Genomic DNA, 25,411 nt, shown 5'->3' with positions numbered 1-25,411 from the left:
TTGTCGGTCAAATGAGTGAATGTTGCTTTCACTTGGGAATATTGTAAACAGTACTAGATTAAAGCATTTGATAAACTGAAGACTTTCGATTCATACCTGTTCCTCCCCACAGTTTCTACAGCATGTTCACCGTCATCAACACTTTTACGTTCTAATGAACTCGGATTAAATTTTATTTCCGGTTTGCCGTACAGCTGTTCGACATTAAAAGATTAAAATATCCGCTTATTTCCCCCGGTTTTAGCTAAAACCTAAACATAGCCACCCTATTCACCCCTCTATATACAGAGTCAAACTAGAAACTAGACAATCATATATTAAATAATCTTTAAACGGAAGGACACAAGAATGTGGTATAGAGGTCATCATTTATTTGTTAAGGTCGATAGGATAAATTTAAAATAATCACAACGCAAAAAATCTGTCCCGTGTGGTTAGAGAATTTATCAATAAAAAGCGTAGATAGGAAATTAAATCTGTTGTATGCCTTTCCCAACTGCCAAGCAACGCTTCCTCGTGGAATGGCTGATGCGTGTAAACGCATTTGGGGAGTCGGCGCCATTATTCCTGCAAAGCTGCATCAAGATCCTGCAAGTTCTGGGGTTGGTTCCGGAGAATGCTCAGACATCTACCAAGAGCATCTCAGATATATTCGATTGGACTGAGATCTGGTAACTTTGACGGCCAGTAAAGAACGTTGATTCCTGCCTTCTACGGGCAGTTGCTGGTCCAGATGGCTGTATAGGGTCTGGCATTGCCATGTTGAAAGTGCAGACCTGGATCAAGAGCAACCATGAATGGAATAGGTTGGGAGGCTAGCACCTTGCCGTGGTAAACTGCAGCATTAATGTTACCCTGGATAAACAGAAGTCGGGAGCGGACAATCCCACAGAAAGCACCAGAACCATGACGCTTTCTCCCCCAGTTCTGTCAGCTTCCTGTACACAACACTCAGCATTTGTATTAACGAATATGAATTGTGAAGTATATACATGTATTTTGACTCAGTATATGCTTGAGACGATAACTTTGATAATGTTAATCGGAATAATACACACATGCCAAAATATGTGTGTAACCAGATTAAAAATTAAAATTATTAAAACTTTAGAGTGGAAGCTATTTTCAAATGTGACTTGTGCACACGAGTAATCAATAGGATTCACAGGTGTGTTTTGTGACTGGAACGATATATCATGTCTGTGTGACAGAGTTCTTATCATATCAATAAGTGAGTGAGTTGTGTTTGAAACTAAGGTAATTTAACTTACATTGGGGCAAAAGCTATTGACCGACCATATTTATGGCTGTATCGAAATTCAATAAAGGGATCAACTGATAACCCCACTTAGTGCCAACTTGTTTCCAAGAAGACAGCAAGAGTATTGCCGCGTCAATGCAAATATGTTCAGAAGATACTGATTACTACTGTTGCAGTAAACTTCATGAGAATGCAGCCTTTGCATACACATAATATCTGGCCAAAATAATATCATTTTGGCTTTGGAAACCAAGCAAAATCGTTTTTCGTTTTTCGTTTATCGTTCAGACTGATAACAGTATACCAACATGTATGTAATGGTGATTTAACAACCTCTATCGGTAAAATATGAATACGTGTAATTACATTCTGCTGGCGTTTCCACACTCCTGCTCATGAAAGCTAAGAGACGTCATTTCTGAATGAGTTGAAAAAAAGTGCTTCTGGCTGTCACTCTTCATTCACTCTTCATTCGTCTCACTGCTGCTCGGGTGGATTGAGGTCGGGACTTTTAGCAGGCCAAGTCAAACGGTCAGTTCGGTGCAGACGACCATTTTGGGGGTTCTTGTAATTTAATATCCTTGTTTCACGCCAGCCTTTGTTTAGTAGATAAAAGTATTCTGTTTTCATTACTGCTGTCCTTTAGGTCATGATCGAAGATCTGTAAAATGTCATTTTATATATGACATCATATATCTGAAAGAAATATCGGTCTGAAATCAGGACCGGAAAAATGACAACAAAATACCTTTAACTCATTTCTAGCACGACTGGCACGCGTTTAGAATCCGGACACTTTCGAGCGCATGAGATTAGAGTTGTGATGGGGTGTTTTTCCAGGAATCGATGTGGAATCGTCCAACTCAAGAACAGGATGTGCAATGACAAAACGTTTGCAAAATTTAATAACTTATTTTGGATACTCAACCCACTTGTTTGTGGCTCTTATACACGGAAACAACCATGGTAGTTACATAGTTTACAACACCGAAACCATTTTATACAATTATACACAGTCGAAAAATCACCTTGCGCCTACGGCACATTACTACAGACTTGCCCATGACCTACCAGTTGGATGAATATCAAGTGTACTCGCTTCAAACTTTCAAACTTACTCACGGAAGTAATTATTGTTCACCACGCTGCTGTTTCTTATTTGGAATAGAGCAGACATGCCCGTTTTAATGTGTGACACGTTCACAATAGACGTTGAATGTGTAACAACTGAAGATGCAGCGGGCACCAAAGGCAATTTAGGAATAGTGTTTTCATTGACGGCCTGGTGAATGGCCTAGTAATGCCTTTCCTATGCATGTGCATGTGGTAAGACTGTAACAGTGATGAACCGAATACATCTGCATGTGATAAGAATGTAACAGTGATGAACCGAATACATCTGCATGTGATAAGACTATAACAGTGATGAACCGAATACATCTGCATGTGATAAGACTGTAACAGTGATGAACCGAATAAAGTGGTTCGTGTACTAAGACCACAATCAATCATACAGTACCGATTTGTTGCATTGTTGTTTTTAGCATGTTATAGCCCAAGGGTGTTGTGGTATACCAAACATCGTCACTTTCAGAGACATGTGTGCATGGTTGCTTGAAAAACAAGTTTGGGGGATTCTTTTTGGATTTTCTAAATGGCAGATCTGGACATAGAGGGGTACCGGTGGCACAGATGAGGGTGTAGCATATTCTTTGTCCCCTATACCGCCAGGGTTGTTTTCAGTGGTCGCTTAGAGTCACAGTAATGAACTCATTGGGAAAATTATCAGCTTCAAGAGCAAAAGAACTCACAAAAAGATAGCTCCTTTTGATTCTCACATCTCTAGCGTTCACATCCCAAGGTGAGATCAAACCAAACTTGGCTTTGATGTTTAGCAGAATTATCAGTCTTTACGTATCTTTACCAAATCCCCGTCAAAAGTAGCATGGTGATGTTTGGCAGACCTAACTGCTTTATGTTTCAAAGCATTGCACTACATACTTTATTGGCACAGTGAAACTCTCTGCCATGAGGAATGTTCACGGTCATGTTAAATGGTGACTGAAGAAGATGTCTGTGAATCGCTGCCCGGATTTCGACATATGAGGCTTTCGAGTAAATGTTGCGTTCGCTGTTCCCGACTTCTGCATGGAGTTGCTGTAGAACTTTGGCCAATTCCCTGACAGGATCCGACGATTGTCAGTGAAACTCTAGCCACCAGTTTGAATGAAAGGAAAACAAAAATGACTTTATTGATTTATACTCAACCGTGGCGTTCGACGTCTAAAACTTTCCATATGCTTTAAAATTTACTATAGATGGTTTCTTTTCCTAAAGTCGTTCATCGTGTTTATTGGTTCTTATGTTTTAGGATTCTCACACCCCAAGTGGTAGTTTGTAAAATAGTTTTACTTCGGGAATCCAAAACAATGGTCTAGTTCAGTGTCGCTTTCGGCCTTGAAGCGTTTTGAGCGGGTCCTTGTGAAATAATGTTAATGTATTTCCCAGCAATCGTTCTTGGCGATGCTACAACACTGTCAACAGTGAGTGAACAGTCGCTTCTTGGTGATGTTTCAACACTGTCAACACTGAGTGAACAATCGCTTCTTGGTGATGTTTCAACACTGTCAACAGTGAGTGAACGGTCGCTTCTTGGTGATGCTGATCCGTGAAGGTCCTGGGGTAGAATAGGCCTTCAGAAACCCATGCTGGCCATAAAAGGCGACTTTGCTTGTCGTAAGAGGCGACTAACGGGATCGGGTGATCAGGCTCGCTGACTTGATTGACACATGTCATCGGTTCCCAATTGCGCAGATCGATGGTCATGTTGTTGATCACTGGATTGTCTGGTCCAGACTCGATTATTTACAGACCGTTGCCATATAGCTGGAAAATTGCTGAGTGCGGCGTAAAACTAAACCACTCACTCACTCTTGGTGATGCTACAACACTGTCAACAGTGAGTGAACAGTCGCTGTGAGTATTCAAGGATGTCAGTTTGCGGAAATATTGGCTTATGCTAACCGACAAACCCTAAACAGTAGCTGTTGTCTGATTGGATAAATCCGTTCAGCCGTTTCGCGTTTGTTTGGACGGCCATGGGTCGCAGCGGATAATACTGAGACTATTTCCTGGTCTCATTTATCTATGATCATTCGTGCATATAGCATAAACGCTCGTTTCAGCTCGAATGAGCACCTAAAATCACTTAATATCTTCTCAAAATGGTGCACTCCGGGTTCGAACAAGTCTGTGATTATGTGACAACTCGAAATAATTCATAATTCAAAAACTGATATTTGGGTGTATCTTTTCAAAGGACCTCACTTACGTAAATACCCTCATTTCGACTTTATTCAATTAAAAATTTTCCCTGTTACTTTTACGTCTGTATGGAAAGGAACATTCACAACATCCCTTAATATCTGAACGTATTGTACATGAAATCTGATGATAAATATCGGTCGTAAAAATAACCAACGAAAACTTTACATCGAGGGAAATCGTAATGAGGATATTTACGTAGGTACTATCCTTTGACAAGATACACCAAAATATCAGTTTTTGAATTATGAAAACACACACACACATACACACACACACATACATACATACATACATACATACGTATGTATACATATATACGTGTATATACTTATATGCGTGTGTATGTGTGTGTGTGTGTGTGTATATGATATCTGTGATTGTGGGCTCTTTCTATTATGTGGTTTGTCTTTCTATTATGTGTGTCAATACACACACACACACACACACACACACACACACATTCCTGCATTCCTGAATAGATACAAATCATGGGATATGTATAGTAACTACATCTAAACATTTGCCTTAATCCCATACAGATACCAGTATCTAATCATATATACATATGGAAATTAATTAAGCAACACCAAATTCAAAGACACATAAAAACTTAACAAAGTTTAACGAAGTAATTTTGATGATTGATTATTCAATTTTGATGTATTGACATACAGCATGAGCTTTTCATGGGTTGATATGACGCGCGTGAAGCTTGCACAGCGCACGTGCATTGCTTTAACCTCAACTTTCGAAAAATGCACTTTTTCCCTGGGGTGTTTACAAGCGCAGGTTGTCGATTGCATTCGGTTTTTCATTCATTTCAATGTCATGGCACGTAGGAAATTATCAGAGGCCACTCGTTGGCAAATAATCGGCATGAGGAATGCTGGTATGTCTCTAAGACAAATCGGGACTCAAATCGGACGACATCATTCCATAATTTCAAAACTTTTGAAAAAATACCGGGCCACTAATGAAGTTAAAGACCTGCCTAGACCAGGAAGACCCAGGAAGACCACAGTCCGGGAGGACAGAGCTTTACTGAGACTTGTACGGCGCAGGTCCTTCGACTCGAGCTCTCGGTTGAGACAGGAGTGGCTTCCAGGGAGACCCATCTCGAACAGGACTGTTCGGAATCGTCTGAAAGCTGCAGGATACCGGGCAAGGAGGCCAATCAAGCGACCCAGACTGTCTCCAGCCCATAAGGCAGCCCGACTGGCCTGGTGTAATGACCGTTTGCACTGGAACATTGCCTCTTGGAGGAAGGTCCATTTCTCAGATGAGAGCCGGTTCTTGCTGCACATGGTGGACGGTCGTACTCGGGTCTGGAGGCAGAGGAACACAGCAATGGCTCCACGGAACATCCAGGAGACTGTGGCCTTTGGGGGAGGTTCCGTTATGGTATGGGGGTGCATTTCCATGAACTGCAAGTTGGATATCATTACCATCCGTGGCAACCTTAACGGTGTTCGTTACCAACAGGAGGTTCTTGACAGGGCTGTGGTACCTCATTTTGAGAACCATCCTCTGGCAACGAGACCCATATTTATGGACGACAATGCTAGACCTCACAGGGCGCATGCTGTAAATGATTTTTTGCGGCAAAATGCAATTGACAGAATTCCATGGCCTGCCATGAGCCCTGACCTCAACCCCATTGAACATTTGTGGGACTTTATTGGCCGTCGTGTGAGGCAGAGAGACCCACCAGTCCATAATCTCAACGAATTGACGGCTGCCCTGCATGAGGAGTGGAACAGGATCCCCCAGAATCAGATCCGGAGACTCATCCAAGGAATGAGGAGGCGTCTGGAATCGGTGGTGCGTGCGCAGGGAGGACACACTAGATATTGATGAAAGTCGGTGTGCAGACTCTCAGATGACTGTTCTTTCTTTCCATGTGACATTTGTGTTAATACACCTGACAACAACGTCTGTGGATGAATAGTAAATTGTGTCCATTTTTTCATGAATTTAAGACAGTTTTAAGAATTTGGATTTCGTTGCAATAAAGCAAAGTCTTGATACTTTTTCCCTTTAAGTTGTTTGTCAGAGATCGTCTGTTGAATAAAAAAGTGTCAAACTATATCAACCCGGCATATTTTGATTGTCAGAACACTTCAAAGTTGCTCCAATAGAAAAAATTGGGGTGTTGCTTGATTAATTTCCAGGTGTATATATCGAAGACATTCGCAAGAACCGAAATTTGGGTTCAAGAATACCAAGAATTTTTTCGCATCCAAGTTGGCTACAACGAGGGACGTCTAATTCTGTGTTCTCCATTTCATCGAAAGGTGTCAGGGAGCAAGTGTTCCTGCACACAATGCTAGAGTGAGACACGATCATCACAACGAACTGCACAGATAACTCGTCACCAGGGCCCAGATTCTCGAAGTTCTCTTAGCGCAAAGATAGTCCCAAGTGCCATGCATTAACATTACCTTACGACTATCTTAGAGGTAAGAAAGCTTCGAAAATCTAAGCCCCGCGCCCCCGTTATCGCCCTTAAATCCTGGCGTATTGTAATGAACATCACAATACTTCACAGTCTGGTTCCCAATGCTCGTGATCCAACCATTACTCAATAAGAATCTGAGGTGGCTGTCGTGTATGTTTGTCACGAAGAGATTAGATCAAACTGTCATGTTAGTCAAGAATGCTCTTCAAATAATATGACTTCAACTATATCGTTGTAAATACTGCCTCCAGGCCAATCAGTAAGTGATCAAATGACTTCCTGCCATTATGTATCGCGTTCTCAACTCTTCGACTGTATAATATTACATGTCGTTTGCTTGTGTCTGTGTGTGTTTTCTGCTATACCTATAATTACTCCAGAAGTACAAACACTGTTAAAGGAACCCTAGTAAATACTCCAAGTTATCCAACTTCGACACAACAGGTCAATGGTGAATCGGGATGCATATGAAGGGGTTCAATGTTCTGTTTCGAGACACATCACAGTTTGACACAGACGTGTTTCACCTTACAGTGCATGTGACACTGATCCATGAACCTTTCATATCGTAGACACTGTTTAGTGACGATTGGTCAGGTCGAATGACATTTATCTGTGTACCTGGGCCATTTGTTTTCAAATTTAGATACTCTAATTTATGCAATAGCGGTACATTTAAGCTTCGTTATAATGATAGCAGCGTCAGTTTCAGGGTCAATATGTTTCTATACAAAGGGAATATGCAGTACACTTGGAAAAGATTCTAGTTTAGTTATCAAGCAAGTGAGCACACAAGTTAATTATGTTTAATGTAATAAAACCTCAGTTTAGATATTGATAACCTTCAATGTCCATTGTTCCCGAATATATAAAACATAGTTAACGATATGACTCTGATCCAGAAATAGGACATTGTCTGATTCAGCTACAAGATGCTCTACATATGAATTCCTTAAACTCCTGAAAAAGGCTCAAATATCCACCAACAACCTGTCCTGGAACAGAAATAAACTTGTCAGTCCTAAAGTCACCTTCAAAACGAAAACAAGCATTTAAACCGGTTACGTAAAGAGATGAGTGATTCTGTAAGCCAGCAACTGGTTATGCCTGTATGACGTATCCGATATTTGCTGCCGTGCGAACTGCTAAGACAATGCTTTATTTCATATGATATTTCCAAGCAGCTTCACCTTGACACAGGTTCCCCGTTGATGGGGCACATCCATCATATGCTGACAGATGGGCTATGTTCAGTTCAAGGTGTTGAGCATGTTTGGCTGGTCACACACAACGACATACATTCTCGGGAGTACCTCTATACTATTGATCTATAATACGGAGGTCTGCGTCAACTGATACTGGTCAACACATTAAGGTAGACATTTTGGTTGTATGTTTGTCTGTATTGTATACTGTATGGAGCACTGTTGTCTTTATATAAGTGACATCGTTCGGCTGACGTGGGGCATTCAGTATTCCTTCGAGTTTTACTTTATGATCTGTGTCAACTTATACTGACCAACACATAAAGCTAGATGTTTCCTGCTGTATGTTTTTCTATATTGTTTGGTATATGGAGGTCACACTAGTGCCGTTAACTAACTGACATTGTTAAGCTGACGTGGCTCATGCACAGTTGTAGACGCCATGCACTACTGCGACCTCGTTTTTGGCCTGCAGCGTCCTGTGATGCACTGAAGGTTCTCATGACAATATTTCGTAGAATAAAGTTAGATGTTCTTACATCCATCTGTGTTTTAAAAGAGTTGTTAGAGCTGATGTGAAGGCATTTAAACTCGCGAAATGAACAGAGCCTAATGGCAGGACAGGAACTGCTTAACCACTTTGACTTCATCGCTAATTTTCCAATGGCCCATCCATATGATTTCACTGCGATTTCACTATTACCTCCAATGAAATTAGATTTCTGGGAATGATCGGTGGCAATCGTTTTAACACAATAAAGTATTTTCTTTCACCCCTTTTCCCAACATGATCTGATCCATCATGCGTCGTTAGTAAATTTGCCCGTATATTTGTAAGAGCGTCTGGTGTTTGAAAGATAAATATATTCAACTAATTACAGTAACTTGACTCGTCAACATAGACACATGGACACGATATCATCACAACCCATATTGTTGTTAGGGTGAGTATGGTAACCACAGCAAAGAAAGTATGATTGTAGCTCTGATGTTAGAACAGATAGGCGGCGTACATGCACAGGAAGTAGTAAAGATCGCTTCACTCGGTGACATCTCAATCGTATCTCTTTTCGCGAGACGTCGTCTTGTGCGGGAAATATACCTGTTCGAAATTAAAAGTTTGATGTTTATTATTTAACAATAACCGGAATGCAGCGAAAAAACATGATATTACAATGGCGCAACATTCGTTTCCTCCTAATACATTTCATTGGTAATCTTCGGATATAATAATCAGAATCCCTTTCTCCCCAATCAGGAGTTGGCGGCCTATAGCCCATTTTTGTATCGTATTGTTTGCATACGGAAAAAGCGTTTAATGGTTAAATGCTGGTTTTAAGTGTAAGAATATGTGATAGACTAACTATTGTACTGGCCTTTGCAGACAGGTAAGTATATTGACTGTGTTTGCTTTTATTTATTGCTTATAAATTCCAACTTTCACATGGTTGAAGTACTGCCGATGTGACTTTAAATTTCAACTCACTCATTCACTCTTCGCATAGAATACGATCGATTCACCATACATAAATATTGTATTCATCTTTACACTAGTGACGTCTGTTTCTCAACTGTGAATATAAGATTACAGTTTCACTGAGTACTAAATAAACACTCGTCGCCATTTGATCGCGTGTTTATTACAGCTCGTGTATTTAAAATAAATCGATTGCGAGCTTCGCTCGTTAAGTACGCGTTGAGTTTAAATTGTTTTAAAATAGATAATATAATACCAACATTTGTTCATCAATATGTTAGATAAATATTAAGTGCTTATAGATGAACACGTTCCCACACAGAAAGGACATGGGTACTGATTGTATAACCTAGATTAATGTCGTGTTATCCACATGGACACTGGGACTCAGAAGTACACCACAAGTTATCTATCAAAGTAACACAAACTGAAAGAAAGGTACGTACATGTCTTGGTCAGAGTTTCCTAATGACGTGATTACTGGAAACATGTCCTCGAACAGCAATATTACCAGTGAACTTCACTTTTTTGTATGGTGTATGGGTGACCTCGTGTATAACTGACATCGTTCAGCTGATGTAGGTCATTCAGAATGCCTTCACTTTAAAGTAACACAAATTGAAAGAAATGTACGTCCTTGCCTTGATCAATGATGACATTTACATGGTTCTCATAGTTCGATATTCAATATGATTGACACGGCAGATACATTGCAAATACATGTATAGCCAATACTGGCTATCTCTTTAGCAACTGTAATGTCTTAGAGCACTTCTTAGATTATTCGTGGGGTTGAACTAATTTGCTACCTTTTATTGACATTTTGAGTGTTCACTTTGTGACCTGCGATGTCCTTGTGATAACCTTTGTTCACAGCAGTGTTTACAAAAGTTTTTCTATATAGCGCATACATACTGTATGGCAACAACGGACATTCTTTTTAAATCTGAAATAATGTGGAGACGATACAAAGTATAGTGCGAGTATGTTAGTGATAGATATGAAAGGAAAGACACAATGAGAGAGAGATACATCGTGATACCCATAATATAATAATACATTCCAAAATAATACGGTTCACTCATCTTAATATCATATAACAATATCAATTCTAGCCTCGAAAACTGACGCAAAAGGTTAAACCAGCGGTGAGAGTCATGTATAAAATGCATATTTCCACATTAACTACTAAATTATCGTCATTGTTTCACCTAAATTATGAACGATAACACACAGGTGTATACGATGTTGACTTGCACACGTCATCAAGGTTGAAAATTGATAGTTTGATAAATTGACAATTTTATATACTTATAGATAACAGACTGGGGTCCTTAGTCTGTCAGGTTACATGGAATCACTATACACTATAGACTTAGCGTTCCGAGCAACTTTGAAGCAAGCAAGGCCCTGTCATTGTTAATGGATCTCATGCTCAGGACAGTCAGCTCCAGTAGGCAAGATGCCATATCGTATTTCAAAAGCATGCTTGAGTAGTTGATAAGTTTTTTTAAACTCTGCTTTTGCACCGTGTGGTGTCAATTTCCAGACTTGGTCTAGCCGTAGAGGAAGACGATGTCTCTCTGTGTTGACTTTAGCTGTAACTTATAAACATGAAGGTAAATACTACCTAACTTTTGTTGATATGTATGATGCGCGTTGAGTGGTTTTTTTTATTTAAACAAGACCCTGGTATCACAATGTGCTTCTCCCCTCTTCCAGATTGCGTGTTGTAATATAATATTGTTCAAATCGTCCATGAACCCTGCTCACCTGTCACATGCTGTGATGTCAAAAAATATACATGCCCATGGAATCTGTTCCAGCATTATGTACTGGACGTCTATAATGTAAGAAAGGAGCATGTTTCTTCACTAGTGGAAAATAAACACCATATCTTCTCCGAAAATAGAGAGTGAATATGGGCTTTAACAATATGTTATGGTGGGGATACCAGATAAGGAGTTCACACATTATTGTACCCATATGGAGAATTGATATCAAATCTTCTACGTTAAAAGCAAAGCTAAACAATTTACCCTCTAGTTACTCCACCGCCGAAAAGAGGCGAGCATGATTGTGCACACTGAAGCCAGTCTCAGCCCCTGAACCACATTATTTCCCCTACTGCCCAGCTCTCTCTGCAGTTGTAAAGCCCTAAATGAACCTTACCTCACTGGGGCTCCTTTCCTGTTTGTATGGGCTTATTTGTTACTACCAAAGCTACATATTTTCAGGGTCTACGTTTTAATGTAGACTGTACTGTACCTTTCACGATTACATTTAACTCGAAAGAGAATGAGTGACTTGTTCATTCTGCATGTGTTCATCACCTAGGAAAGAGGTGAAAACGTACCTCTTCTGTTAGAAAATTGAATGAGGATTTTGAACAATAATTTCAAAGTCAGATCGGCAGGATTGGTACTTTGGAACAGTATTACAGTTATATCATTGTTTGGTGTCCAACGTGTTATATGTATATATTTCTCTGTGTGTGTGTGTGTGTGTGTGTGTGTGTGTGTGTGTGTGTGTGTGTGTGTGTGTGTGTGTGTGTGTGCGTATAGGGAGTATATATATATAGAGAGAGACACACACACGCATATATGTATATACACGTATATATGTATATTACATACGTATTTATGTGTGTGTGTGTGTGTGTGTGTGTGTGTGTGTGTGTGTGTGTGTGTGTATATATATATATATATTGACACACCTTATAGAAAGACAAACCAAGATTCGAGCCCACAATAGATATCATTGTCATGCCCAAGGCGCAACTTTGCAGCTGAAGCCTTCGACGACCGGGACAATCCCGTCCATAAGACGTTCTTAAAAGGCAGCCAAACAAGAATGTGTGACTGAGGGAGTTACCACAATACCACGGTGGGCTTCACGCATTGTACCCATGTGGGAATCGAACCCGGGTCTTCGGTGTTACGAGTGAACCACTAGGATACCCTATCGCAAAATACGAAATTGACATTGAGGCGAGATGCCTCTCTCGTGTAACCTTAACAAACTAATGGTTTATCACTTCATGAATAATCCCTACTTGTATTCTGTTCTCTTTAGATTCTCAGTGCATCGTTTGCCGTCGAGCAGAGATACATTTAGATTGCTAAACGACAACCCGTAAGACATGTTGAAATACTAACAGGTGTGTTCAACGAGTCAGAACTAGTTCGATTTGTTTTGAATTGCACGACTTGTGATAAAACGTTATCTGAAAGAGGCGAGTGAAGTAATGTGGTAATAATAAAAGCGAACAGAATCATTGCCAGAGTCGTGTGATATACGAACAAGTAGCAAATGCCAGTTCAGTATTCACCAAGGCTTGTCGTAAGAGATTACTAACGGGATCGGGTTGTCAGGTTCGCTGGCTTGGTTGACACATGTCACCGTATCTCAGTTGCGTAGATCGATGCTCATGTTGTTACACAAGACCCTTTTTATCTTCCAGATGAATAGAGATTTGTAATCAGTGTACTAACGGATGCGTCAAATATGAAAGTGTCTGAAGCAAGTCTATATTTTCTCAGGTTTTGAATCTCCCATCACACTGCCGCTCCTTTTCACTTCAAGTGTGTTATTGTCATAATTGCATGGATATGCATTCAGAGATTAAGCATCTTGATCACCCATCTCCGTAACACTTGTCAAGTATATTCTCATTTTCTGTGATGTAGTGTCGTGTTAGGACGTTGGCAGTGTCCTTCTCCCGTGACGCACGCGGTCAACAACTGTGGACTGCCTGTCACCCAAAGGGATTACTTACCCACACTGGCCATGATGAATGTCGTTCTGTTCCGTATTAGACAATCTCCGTCCTGTTGACCTTCTTCACACACAGAGCTGCATACACATTAAAGGTGAATAATTATATATGCACATAACAGTCCTAGTCGTTAACATTTATCGCAGTTGAGCATATTTTGTATTCATACAATCGTATATATCAATGTCCTAACAAGATACAACGTGCATATTAATAATAATGTCGCGTTGTATTTCACTGTTCACTTGTACGTACTGACCTTCAGCCAATAGGCACACTACACATTTCAACGTGTACTTCTTGGCGCATCATATCCAGCAATGAACAGTTATGGTATAAACATCACAAATGTGCCGTAGAAGGAATGTAACACAGAACATAATTCATCGTAGATTTAAACGTGTAGCATTTTTTACGTGCTAACTTACAGCGCATGCTACATAGGACAGAGAAAGGCACACCACAAGATACATACTGCACCCAGTATGCATGGACATTATACAGACTGCAACATATGTCATATTTGGGATTTCACTTTCTTAGTAAAGCACAAATTCTAGTACTTTTTGGTTGAGTCCCATCCGGGATTCGAACCCGCACCCTCAGGCACCTAATCGCCAGCACACAAAGTCTGCCGCCTAGCCCGCTCAGCCACCGCGACTTTCACTAAAAAAGTGAAATGCCAAATATGAAATATGTTGCATTTGACCACTTTCTAAATGACATTGTGTAATCATTATACAGACTACATATAAACGTGTGTCACAAGTTACATAGTACAAATTAAATGACAGATGTGTTTCTGTTGCAGATGTTGTTAACACTGTTACAGTTATGTCATGCTGTTGCTAGTAGTGTTACAGCTATGTCATGCCGTTGTTAACAGTGTTACAGTTATGTCATGCTGTTGTTAACAGTGTTACAGTTATGTCATGATGTTGTTAACAGTGTTACAGTTATGGCATGCTGTTGTTAACAGTGTTACAATTATGTCATGATGTTGTTAGTAATGTTACAGTTATGTCATGATGTTGTTAACAGTGTTACAGCTATGGTATGCTGTTGTTAACAGTGTTACAGTTATGTCATGCTGTTGTTAACAGTGTTACAATTATGTCATGATGTTGTTAGTAGCGTTACAGTTATGTCATGCTGTTGTTAACAGTGTTACAGTTATGTCATGATGTTGTTAGTAGCGTTACAGCTATGTCATGCTGTTGTTAACAGTGTTACAGTTATGTCATGCTGTTGTTAACAGTGTTACAATTATGTCATGATGTTGTTAGTAGCGTTACCGTTATGTCATGATGTTGTTAACAGTGTTACAGTTATGTCATGCTGTTGTTAACAGTGTTACAATTATGTCGTGATGTTGTTAGTAGCGTTACAGCTATGTCATGCTGTTGTTAACAGTGTTACAGTTATGTCATGATGTTGTTAACAGTGTTACAGCTATGTCATGCTGTTGTTAACAGTGTTACAATTATGTCATGATGTTGTTAGTAGCGTTACAGTTATGTCATGCTGTTGTTAACAGTGTTACAGTTATGTCATGCTGCTGTTAACAGTGTTACAGTTATGTCATGATGTTGTTAGTAGCGTTACAGCTATGTCATGCTGTTGTTAACAGTGTTACAGTTATGTCATGATGTTGTTAACAGTGTTACAGTTATGTCATGCTGTTGGTAACAGTGCTACAATTATGTCATGATGTTGTTAGTAGCGTTACAGCTCTGTCATGCTGTTGTTAACAGTGCTACAGTTATGTCATGCTGTTGTTAACAGTGTTACAGTTATGTCATGCTGTTGTTAACAGTGTTACAGTTATGTCATGATGTTGTTAGTAGCGTTACAGTTATGTCATGCTGTTGTTAACAGTGTTACAGTTATGTCATGATGTTGTTAATAGCGTTACAGCTATGCCATGCTGTTGCCAACAATGTTACAATTATGTCATGCAGGTGTTAACAGTGTTACCGTTACAATTATGTCATGATGTTGATAAAAGTGTTACACTTATGTCATGTTGTCAACAGTGTTATAGTTATGTCATGCTGTGTTGGCGTAATTTGGATTATCCCTTCACAGCCGTAAACATTTAGCGAGCACAACGACCACGGACATGGTGTAGATTAACGCTTAGTCCCTGAATATTTCATAATATTGAAAGCATTGCTAATATAACAATTGAGCTAATTTGAATTGAAAAGGAGCCCTAGTGAGTTGGGAGATACAAATCCTGAGGAAAGTTAAACTTGCTTCATTTAAGGTTGTAGCATTGCAGGGATGGATAGACAGTAGATCAAAATAATGTGGTTCAGAGACTGTGAGGCCGACTAGGGCTGAGAACTGAAGAAGAAGAAGTCTAACCCGATGGCATGCTGTTCTGCAGTGCCCGAGGGCCGCTGGTAATTGTTGCGCCCAAGAGGGTTGTGTACCCATGCCCCACTTAATACATATAGGTTGGAGTATCCCACACATTTGTGTAGTGATGGATGTGAAAATTACTTCTCTTGCAATTAGTGTTTCTTCGAGAGCACGAAAATAAATGTGTCTTGCAGTTTGGGTTTTTGTTTGTTTCATTATAGGCCTTCAACAAAGCGTCCGTTGAGCAAACGAAATGAGTTTTTCCCCATAAGTTCGCAGTTAGCACCCTTGTGTCGTTCATGACATCGCTGTCCTTGAGCCCGCGAAACACACAATAACCCTCCTCTCCTCAGCCAACCAACTGCTACTGGTGTGTTGATGGCGACAGTTGACGTGTTCATATGCACTACTCACAACTGATCTGAATCTGTCACGCAAACTTTAAAAGAAGTGTATTTGTCTGCTTGTTTTCGTTTCGCTACGTGAAGCCTTGAAACAGATTATATACTCCCTGAGCTCAGCTTGGAGACAGCCGTAATATCCCACCTAGGATTTCAGGTGACAGTGAGTATTTGTTAACATTGCTTGTCGATGATTCAGTACACAATATTTTCTACCGGTATGTATTGTAACGTAAAGTACTGAGAAAACATACGGACCCGCAAGCCATGTTTCACGTTAACTCCATGTCACTTGTTGCCAGATATTTATTGATATAAAGTTAACAGTTTCACCAATACTATATGTATTTGTTACAAAAAAAAACATTTTGTATTGGTTTTATGACACATTCTTGTCCTTTTATATGTGTACGGCAGAATATTTACAAATGTGAAACTCGACATTTACTCTCACTTCTCTTGCCTTGAATCTGACGATATATTTTCTTTCAGTCAATAGTGCCACTGGACTAGTTCCTGATCTATTTTTGTATTTGAAAGAAACGACTGTTATAACCCATACAGGCTAGGATACACAGGTGATTATTTTTGTGATATTCGCATATGTGCTGTCCAGTGATTCTCAACGTTGATTGGTCAGCCAAGCAGAGAAGAAATATGATTAGTTGACGGCACTAATTTTCATGATCCAAGTTTACTGATAAATTTTAACGTCTCATTGATAATTTGAAAGTGCTGTACTCACACAATCCGAGACTGAAAAAAGAAAAACATGAAGGGTAAATAATACGATTACTCTTTTATTAGACAATATTATTTTGCAATAAAATAGCGTTATAAACAGTCTTTTTAAAATAAATAACCTTAAAACTAAAACAATCGTTGGCATTGTTTGTTAACTAGCATGGTCGCCACTACGTTAACCCCGATCAAGGTCAATGACCTAGTTCAAGTTGACGGTGAACTAATAGGAAGAGTGATAAGAACTTTTCATTCATTGAATAGTGGAAATAGAAGCAGCACGATACGGACTAAAAGTAATGCCTGAAAGTGAGACATGTGAGTCGGCGTCCATGTCATCGAACGTCACAGTCTGTGTCGCATGCCGTAAATCTTCACTCTGTACATGTATACACTATTCTCCGTTAAATTTATGGTGGTGTATTTCACTTCAACATTTCGAATGACCCCTCGGTCAGTCAACCATCCGCTCAAAAGGGCGTATTCTTCCCATGTACCAGGATTCCGACTAGGGGTATCGGTCTTGGAACTGCTGTACTCCACTGGGAGACGCCTTCCACAGAACGAAATGTTGCTCAGTCTTCAAACTTGTTACGTTTCTTGACAGAAAACTTTCGAGATGTATTCGTGGGATGGTTGTCTTTTAGATTTCCCAACTTTTGATCATTGACTTTCCCAAAAATGACAGGTTATTGTCGATTGTATTTCAACACTACACCGCCACCCGTCACTAGACAGACGTCAGTCGTGATTTTTTAACTATGTTCCGTGCCACTGTTTTAGCTGTTCTTAAGTTCGACGACAGTGTATGGTAATTTCTATCATATTAACAAATGTTTATCATTCATTCCCCAAAAATATTGTACATTATGATGTATTTTCCGTAGCGTAGTTATGTTGCTAACGCGGGAGAAGTTAGGTTTAATATGGCACATGAGCACGTATCAGCTGTTTGAGGTCACAAGTCCTGTCTGCGGGTGTTTTTAATTTCGCGATTCTTCTTTTTAAATTACATTATGGGTAATAAACAGAATAACCAACGAATTACGAGTGATTACGGGAAATATGTCCTCGTTAAAATAATGCTCAGTGTCTCACCAAGGCTCGGCAACAATATTTAAACTCCTGCATTTTTCCCGTAATCACTAGTACCTCGCTGATTATTCTCTCATCCTTCACATATGGCTCACCATAAAGCGAGACGTCTATTACACTCTTTTATCTTCCAGATGGCCACCACACAGACCACGGATGATGCAAAACGTGATGGTGACAAGGATGTATTTGAGTCACACTGTGGAGCTGGGTCATGTCGTCCTCAAGCTCTACAGTGTTTCAAAAATGTGTTATCATTTTCCTTATTCTACGGTCTGGCAGCCATGATTACACAGTCGTTGACCGTGTACATTGTCTCACAAGTCACAGCCCTGGAAAAGCAGTTCAATATGAACAGCACGACAACTGGTATTATTCTTAGCTGCAATGACATAGGTTTTCTCTGCACCGTTCTTGTCGTGAGCCACTATGGAAGCCACCGTCATATTCCCCGAATTATCGCTCTTTCTACCATCCTGTTTGGGGTATCAGGCATTTTAGCAAGTATGTGCCACTTCTTTGATCCTTACTACTTGCCCAGGCTTTCAACAGATAATGTGATGAATTCATCTTTGGATCAGAGTTTCACGGCCCCTCTTTGCGATCCGGACAACATGACGTCAGATGCGTGTGGTGAGGAGGATGTAGCCAGCGATTCTGGCACTGCACAATCGATAGTCTGGTTGTTGGGTATCAGTATGGTTCTTCAGGGTATTGGAAAATCGCCCCGTACCTCTCTGTCAACTACGTACATAGATGACAACAATCCCATCAAGACCAAGACAGGACTCTACATCGGTAAGAACAGTACTCAACCAAAACCCAAATAAAGACAATATCGTGAGAATATGAATCATTATTAACTTGTGGCTATACCAAGTGCGTGTATCCTGGACCACCGATGACATAGTCACAAACACATGCAAAGGCATTATAAATGGTCCTTATCATCGTACGCAGTAGTTGTTGATGATTCAAATCTGGAAATGTATTCCATTTGTCGTCATTGAACCGACTAATTAAACCGGCTTCTCTGAGACCTTGAAAGTTATAAGCGTTATCAAACAATTTTAGCAAGAGTAATATAACGCTCCTTGAAATCTTTGTACAGAGAACATGGTCGATTGTACCCTGAAAGTAATGAAATGTACACACCAAAGCCTTGAGTCTCAAGAACTCAGCTCGGTACAGTTAACTATTGGATAGATAAAGTCACAGAAGAAACTAAGAATAAGTGCGTTTAAGTGTACAGAATATACCCTTACTGGCCACCGTTATAATCGTTGGCGTTACCTTTAGTTTACACTGTACCTGGGACCTGTCCATTACCGTTCTGACATTCCGGTCCTATACGTTCTGTCAGGGACTTCAATGCCATTAATTTGTTAGATTTCTCATGGATGTGGAAAGGGTTTTGTCTCTTCTGTTCTGTTACGTGGTCTCATATCGCCATTGATGCTTGTATTATGTTATCATTGATGCTTTTCTTTAGCCGTCATTGCTGCTTGTATTATATATATTATCATTGATGCTTGCATGTCTTTTATCGTCATGTGTCTTTGTGTTATAGTTACATTCTTGGTTGAATGACTGAGATATTGCCTATGTGACGTAAAATATACCTACTCACATTCCTGCGTGTGATTGTTATGCAGGTATCAGCGTTACAATGACTCTGTTTGGCCCGGCAATGGCCGTTGGACTAGGAGGCCTGTTCAGGACCATACCTGTTGATCTTCAAGGTCAGTTTGCTATAACATCTTTATTCAATTCTGTGCCCATGCCATGAATAAGTATGCTAAACTTTAAAAGATGTAGCTAAATTACCCTGTTACGTGAAAACATTACATCAACTGGAAGCCGTTATGTCAGATGTGAGTTTTACCACGAATAGGTATTGTTATTGTTGATTATATTTACCTTGCCTCAGGGTCTCAGTCCTACCCTCTGCTTCGCAAGTATCTACTGATTAGCTCGCTAACCCTTGTATTCGCGCTACCTATACAATAACACAAACCTTCTGGTTAAATATGCAAACTTGGCGACGCTGTCGTGACATCATGATATCGTATACCTTGATGAGAGTAATGGCAGCAAACGTGCTTACGTGTGCAGTAGGGCATACAAGATAGATGAGTGGCTTCCTTGAAGACATGACTTCAGATATGAATTAAATGTGGATGACATCGTCAGTTTGTTAGAATCACTTTGAATGATGCTTACAACAACAATTGCTGGTCCTGAACAGTGTGCAAAGCGTTTCCCGAATAGAAATAGAATCAAATATGTGTAACACTTTCGGCCTCCTCGTGCTAAGGATCACTCTTTAAAACCATTCTTTTGTCTCTCTAGATACGCTGCTGACACCAAGACACCCGAAATGGATTGGAGCATGGTGGATTGGTTTCCTCCTGTTCGGCTGCTTGGGAGTCGTCGTTGGAATACCTTTAATGTACTTTCCGAAACGAATTGTCCCAACCAAAGAAACGCAATCATCCAAAGAGGACGTTCCTGTCAAAGAAAAAATAAAAGGTGGCATAATATCGAAGTTTAATCACACATAGAAAACATGCTTTAGTGCTTCTACAGAATGACAAGCATGTTTCATTTGGGTTCGCCATAAACGTATGTTATTTGCACACTTGTGTATTCTCACTGTATGTTCAGACAGCGTGCCAAAGTAAATTGACGTGTCTCATATTATCGACCACTGAATTGGCTGGTCTTGACTGGATTCTGTAAAGGCCATCCATATATAGCTGGGTAATGCTGATAGCAAAGTTTGACAGCAACTGTAGTCTCTGATTGTAAAGTAAGCTGTGACATGGGTACAAGTCACACACTATGGGATGCAAGAGTGCATGTGGCATAAGCATAATGAATATGTACATAATATAATCATGCCAATAAAGAACCGAATAAATGTGTAACCCACATTCAGCTGCTGGTATCACAGAAAGTGTGTTCCTTACAAAAGTTTTTCAGTGGCAAATTTGCATCCACACGTCATAATCTTTATTGATCTATCCAAAAGCAGTACTGTCAAGGAAAACTTACCCAGCTCATCATAAGTTTGATGACTGCAGAGCTGCCCAGGTCTATGTTCCGTGTTCTGAAGAGTCCTATCTACAGCCTGTCGCTGACTGGTGTGCTCTTCATGCTGTTTCTCGTGGGCGGAGGTCAGTCCTTCAAACCAAAGTACATCGAGAAGCAGTTCATGGTCCCAGCATCCAAAACAAACATTATCCTAGGTGGGTAATCAGAATGCGCATAATTCTGAATATATATATTTGGGACTGACCCATTTCCTAATCCGTTGTTTTCTCCCGTGAGCCGTAAATGACACGGCAAAGTCAGAACTAATTCCACGTATTTCGAACTTCATGTTAGCCAATTTCTACTGCAGTCATGGTACCATAACCTGATGAGCGTGATCTAACAGCTGGATTCTTTTGTTTGTCAGCATCTGTATTCGTTGGTCATCCGAGAATTTACGTCCTGAGAGTGTACCATGGGTGGGTTTAAGTATCAGACTGATACGCTCCAATATCAATGCAATTTTGCACGGCTTCCTGCCAATCTGTTTCGAAAACGTTAAAGTATCCGTAACGCTTATTATAGTTCCAAAGGGTATGGAGCTTGGTGTTGCGAACACACCTTTTCAGAGCGTGCTTGTGAAAGACAAATGTCACCGTGTTTTCGCCAGTTATACAAACTCAAGCAGGAATACAGTAATAGTATTATGCCACTGTAATCTGTGTATCTCTATTCACAACTTAATAAAGTTCAAATAAATGCTAAATAAATGTTTAGCACATCATGTCATATACATTATAGAAGATCAATATGTACATTAATTTGAAAGGAAAACAGTAACTCTAAACGTGTGTTTGCCATTTTATTTGATGTTAATAACAAGAGACCGCCCATTTATTTTTGGATTGTGGATCGATTAAGAGACATTTCATAATTATAGAAAAAGAAATTTGCATTTTGATTCTCCTCCTCTGGGCGGTTCAAAACCTATGTTCTTCAAAAAGATGAGAATCATTAAGGGTGGAATCAATATAGCTTCCTCCATAATGTAAACGGGATTACCGATTTTGTAAATATTACTGACCATTCTCTCCCAAGTGTACAAAATGACATTTGGAAATCGCCATGCAACTTGTGTTGCAGGCGTACAGACTCTCCTCAGTGCCACAGTCGGGACCTTCACTGGAGGACTTTTGACGAGTCGTCTGAAGCTCACAAGAGCTGGCTGTCTCAAGTTTACCCTCTTCACGCTGGTTCTATCCTTATTGTGCAACGTTGTTATGTTTTTCCTGGGCTGTGACACACCCAAAATTCATGGGTTCCACGACAAGGAGGGGTAAGCATTTGAACGTTGTTTAAGACGTTTAACCATTCAATCAGGTTTTTCCAGAACCAGATATTGCACCAAATGGAGGCACGTTTAACCAGTGTAAAAAAATTGCATTCGAAGCACAACTTGTTTGAAAAAACAAAAGAGAAACAGAGAATATAAAGATATTTCTTTCTCTAACTTTCTGTATACTTCATGTCATGAAATGTCAAAATTTAGATCTGTTGGTACAAGTCTATCAATTGATTTATGATGTAGATCGAATTGCATTTCTAGAAATTTATCATTCTTGTGTTAAAGAAATGTGGATGAAAAGAAAGGATACTGAAATACTGGTAAAAGCAGTAGTAAACACACCTAACTCACTTTCACCAATGTGTTACACGTCAAAGGCCTGCACAATTTTCGGATATCAGTCAATTCATTCTGGTTTTGTGGAATATTTTCAGAATCATATCATTTGACGACGGCATCAGAGTGTGTTCGTGCGACAGCACCAGTTTCTTTCCAGTCTGCGGGGACGACGGGATGACGTACTTCTCCCCCTGTTTCGCTGGCTGTACCAACCAAAGTCTGTCGGTACGGGATCAGTCACTGCGTTGAGTATTTATGTCGCTAATAAATTGCTCATGACTAGCTCAAGGTGAAGTCAAATGTGGTTTAACTTCGCGTTTGATGTATATTTCACTCGCATACCACAGAGGGTGTGAATATGCGTTTCGCATCTAGATTATCATAAAATAAGATGGAGTTTTCAAGAAGGTTAATGGTGGAAGCTGGCCTTGAACGTCTTCAAAATAAGAACGACAGAATATCACCCGCTCTTAAGTTCATTACTTGTTTGATACTGTGAGTGTGTATGTTCCCAAGATGTATGGAGGCTGTACCAAGGTGACGAGCGGCCAGACAACGGCAGGGATGTGTGTCAGCGACTGCCCCTACTTCTACCACTACATCGCCGTCGACATGATCCAGAAGCTGATCGGAACCATGTCCATCTTGCCTATTTACATGATCCTCATTAGGTACGTCACACATACAAAATATTGCACGAGATTAGTCGAGAACACACACAACTAAACATGACATTCCTCTCATAAATCAAATTATATACACAAAGTTTTATTAGATCTAAGGAACTTCATCAGTGATGTAAATCATGGTATTACCACCCATCCAAATGGTATTCTGTATATTTGATGGAAGATGTATGCTGGGTGGATTCAGTGGATGCTGTATCAGTCAGTCACTTCCGTTGTACAGTGACCTTACAGTGTGTGATCGAGCTCATGTCAAATTGTTTGTCACGGAACTTCTCCACAATATATCACTTACGGCGCGTGACCTGTTAGGTCCTCAACGACGATATTTTCAACACAACTAATTACAGAGTCGTTTCTTTACGAATACAGAACTGATACATCATTTGTATGTTGATGCAGGAGCGTTGAGGACAGAGACAAGGCGACGGCGTTTGGGTTATTTTCGTTCTTATCATCCCTGCTAGGTAGGTATACGAAGACCATATCAGTATTGCCTGTACTGAACTCATGATTACATACGCATAAGACTGTAGTGCCAATTCTTGTTCAATCAATCAACGTTTGGCTTGAAACTGAAGTCATGTCCCGTCCCTTTTGTACTGGACTCCAATGCTCAACAAAAATCCGTACAACGAGAGATATACTACTGGTTCCAGCGTATGCACGACCAAATCCAGATTTCAAATACAAACCATATTTATAAATGCTTTCAATGAAGGACTTTCTCTATATTCACAGAAAGTATTTCAGACAAGACACGGATATCTTATCAGTGTAGGTGTGGAGAACACTGCGTGTAAAGAAATTGCACCTGGCGAAATATCAACATCAGTGTATTCAAGTTCCGAAGCGACAAACACGATGCAGACTCCATGCCTCAAATGTGATAAAAACTTATAATTATATAAGCATTGCCAACCAGTTTAAAATTGTCTTTGTGACTGATGAGAATCCTATATGTTCTTGCAGGGTTTCTTCCGGCTCCAATCGTGTTTGGCTACATCATCGACAGTACATGTATTATTTGGGAGAGTTCTTGTGGCGTAAGAGGTTCGTGCGGTCAGTACGAGCTGGAATCCTTGCGAGTCAGACTGAATGCAACGGAATGCGGTATACGGGTTGCTGGCTTGATCCTCTTTGGTGTCGCCTTCTTTGTCCTCAACCTACAAGGCGGCGATAAAACCACTGATGAAACCTTGGAACGAGCGAAGGACAGCGACAAGAAAATGGAATCGTCGGTCATGTGAATAAACAAGCTGTTTTCAAACTTTTACTTTCTTTTTAAAACATCTTAAATCTGGTTTCAAGTATATACACACATGTGTAAATCATTTAAGCAACACCCTGTCTTCTCAGAAAGAGCAACTTTCATGAACTGACTAGCTATTCTCGAAACGTTTGCAGCCCTACGAACTTCTAAAGCCCATTCTTAACGTATTAGCTACGATCAAGGATAAGCATTCTTAGGACTTCTAGAACAAGGGCCCAATTGCATAACTGAGTCAAAGGTCTCCATACTATATGAATGCTCTCGGTGAAAGAAAGAGCTGAGGAAAAACAGTCCCGACTGCCTTGACATCTGGTTTATTTGAAGATAGTATAAACATTATGAATTTCACTTTTTTTGCATGTATGTAACTGTTAGTATTATGAACACATCCTGTTCAGGGAGACTGAATAATAATATCTTGCAAGTCCAACTATTGACCTTCCATCATTGTTTAACCTCCCTCCACACGAACAACTGATTGAATGGTATGTAGGAATTATGCTCCATTCCACATGCAAAGTACTAGTCAATTTATTACGAGATTGGAGACCAGGTGGGCAAGACGATGGTTATAAAAGTATGGGGAAAAGGCTTCTTGAGGATCTCCTGTTAGGGTTACCAT

General features: G+C 40.0%; 1 protein-coding gene across 4 annotated transcripts; it reads left to right on the top strand.

Annotated features, from left to right (window-relative positions):
• Window positions 1-8,063: 8,063 nt before the first annotated feature.
• On the top strand, window positions 8,064-24,792 carry LOC137278506 (solute carrier organic anion transporter family member 2B1-like). Of its 4 annotated transcripts, none has more exons than XM_067810871.1 (11): window positions 8,157-8,421; window positions 16,767-16,852; window positions 18,245-18,908; window positions 19,766-19,852; window positions 20,463-20,642; window positions 21,197-21,361; window positions 22,290-22,482; window positions 22,926-23,055; window positions 23,347-23,501; window positions 23,919-23,983; window positions 24,489-24,792. In XM_067810871.1, exons 3-11 carry the CDS (start codon window positions 18,245-18,247, stop codon window positions 24,764-24,766), a joined length of 1,917 nt encoding a protein of 638 aa, XP_067666972.1. In that variant the 5' UTR covers window positions 8,157-8,421; window positions 16,767-16,852; the 3' UTR covers window positions 24,767-24,792. The 4 variants fall into 4 exon arrangements, with proteins under 4 accessions (XP_067666969.1, XP_067666972.1, XP_067666970.1 ...); XM_067810870.1 differs by lacking the exon at window positions 8,157-8,421 and adding an exon at window positions 16,065-16,437; XM_067810868.1 differs by lacking the exon at window positions 16,767-16,852 and having other exon boundaries at window positions 8,064-8,421.
• The last annotated feature ends 619 nt before the right edge of the window (window positions 24,793-25,411 follow it).

Source organism: Haliotis asinina, chromosome 3 (assembly GCF_037392515.1).
Source record: "Haliotis asinina isolate JCU_RB_2024 chromosome 3, JCU_Hal_asi_v2, whole genome shotgun sequence".
Lineage (NCBI taxonomy): Eukaryota > Metazoa > Mollusca > Gastropoda > Lepetellida > Haliotidae > Haliotis > Haliotis asinina.
This window is presented reverse-complemented; position numbering and strand designations above follow the sequence as displayed.

What these genes read in the sequence shown, in the direction of transcription:
- LOC137278506 (XM_067810868.1), top strand. Translation starts at nt 18,245, where the DNA reads ATGGCCACCACACAGACCACGGATGATGCAAAACGTGATGGTGACAAG. An exon ending in CAAAACAAACATTATCCTAG is followed by an intron (nt 21,362 to 22,289) that starts GTGGGTAATCAG and finishes CTTGTGTTGCAG; the next exon opens with GCGTACAGACTCTCCTCAGT. An exon ending in ATTTACATGATCCTCATTAG is followed by an intron (nt 23,502 to 23,918) that starts GTACGTCACACA and finishes ATGTTGATGCAG; the next exon opens with GAGCGTTGAGGACAGAGACA.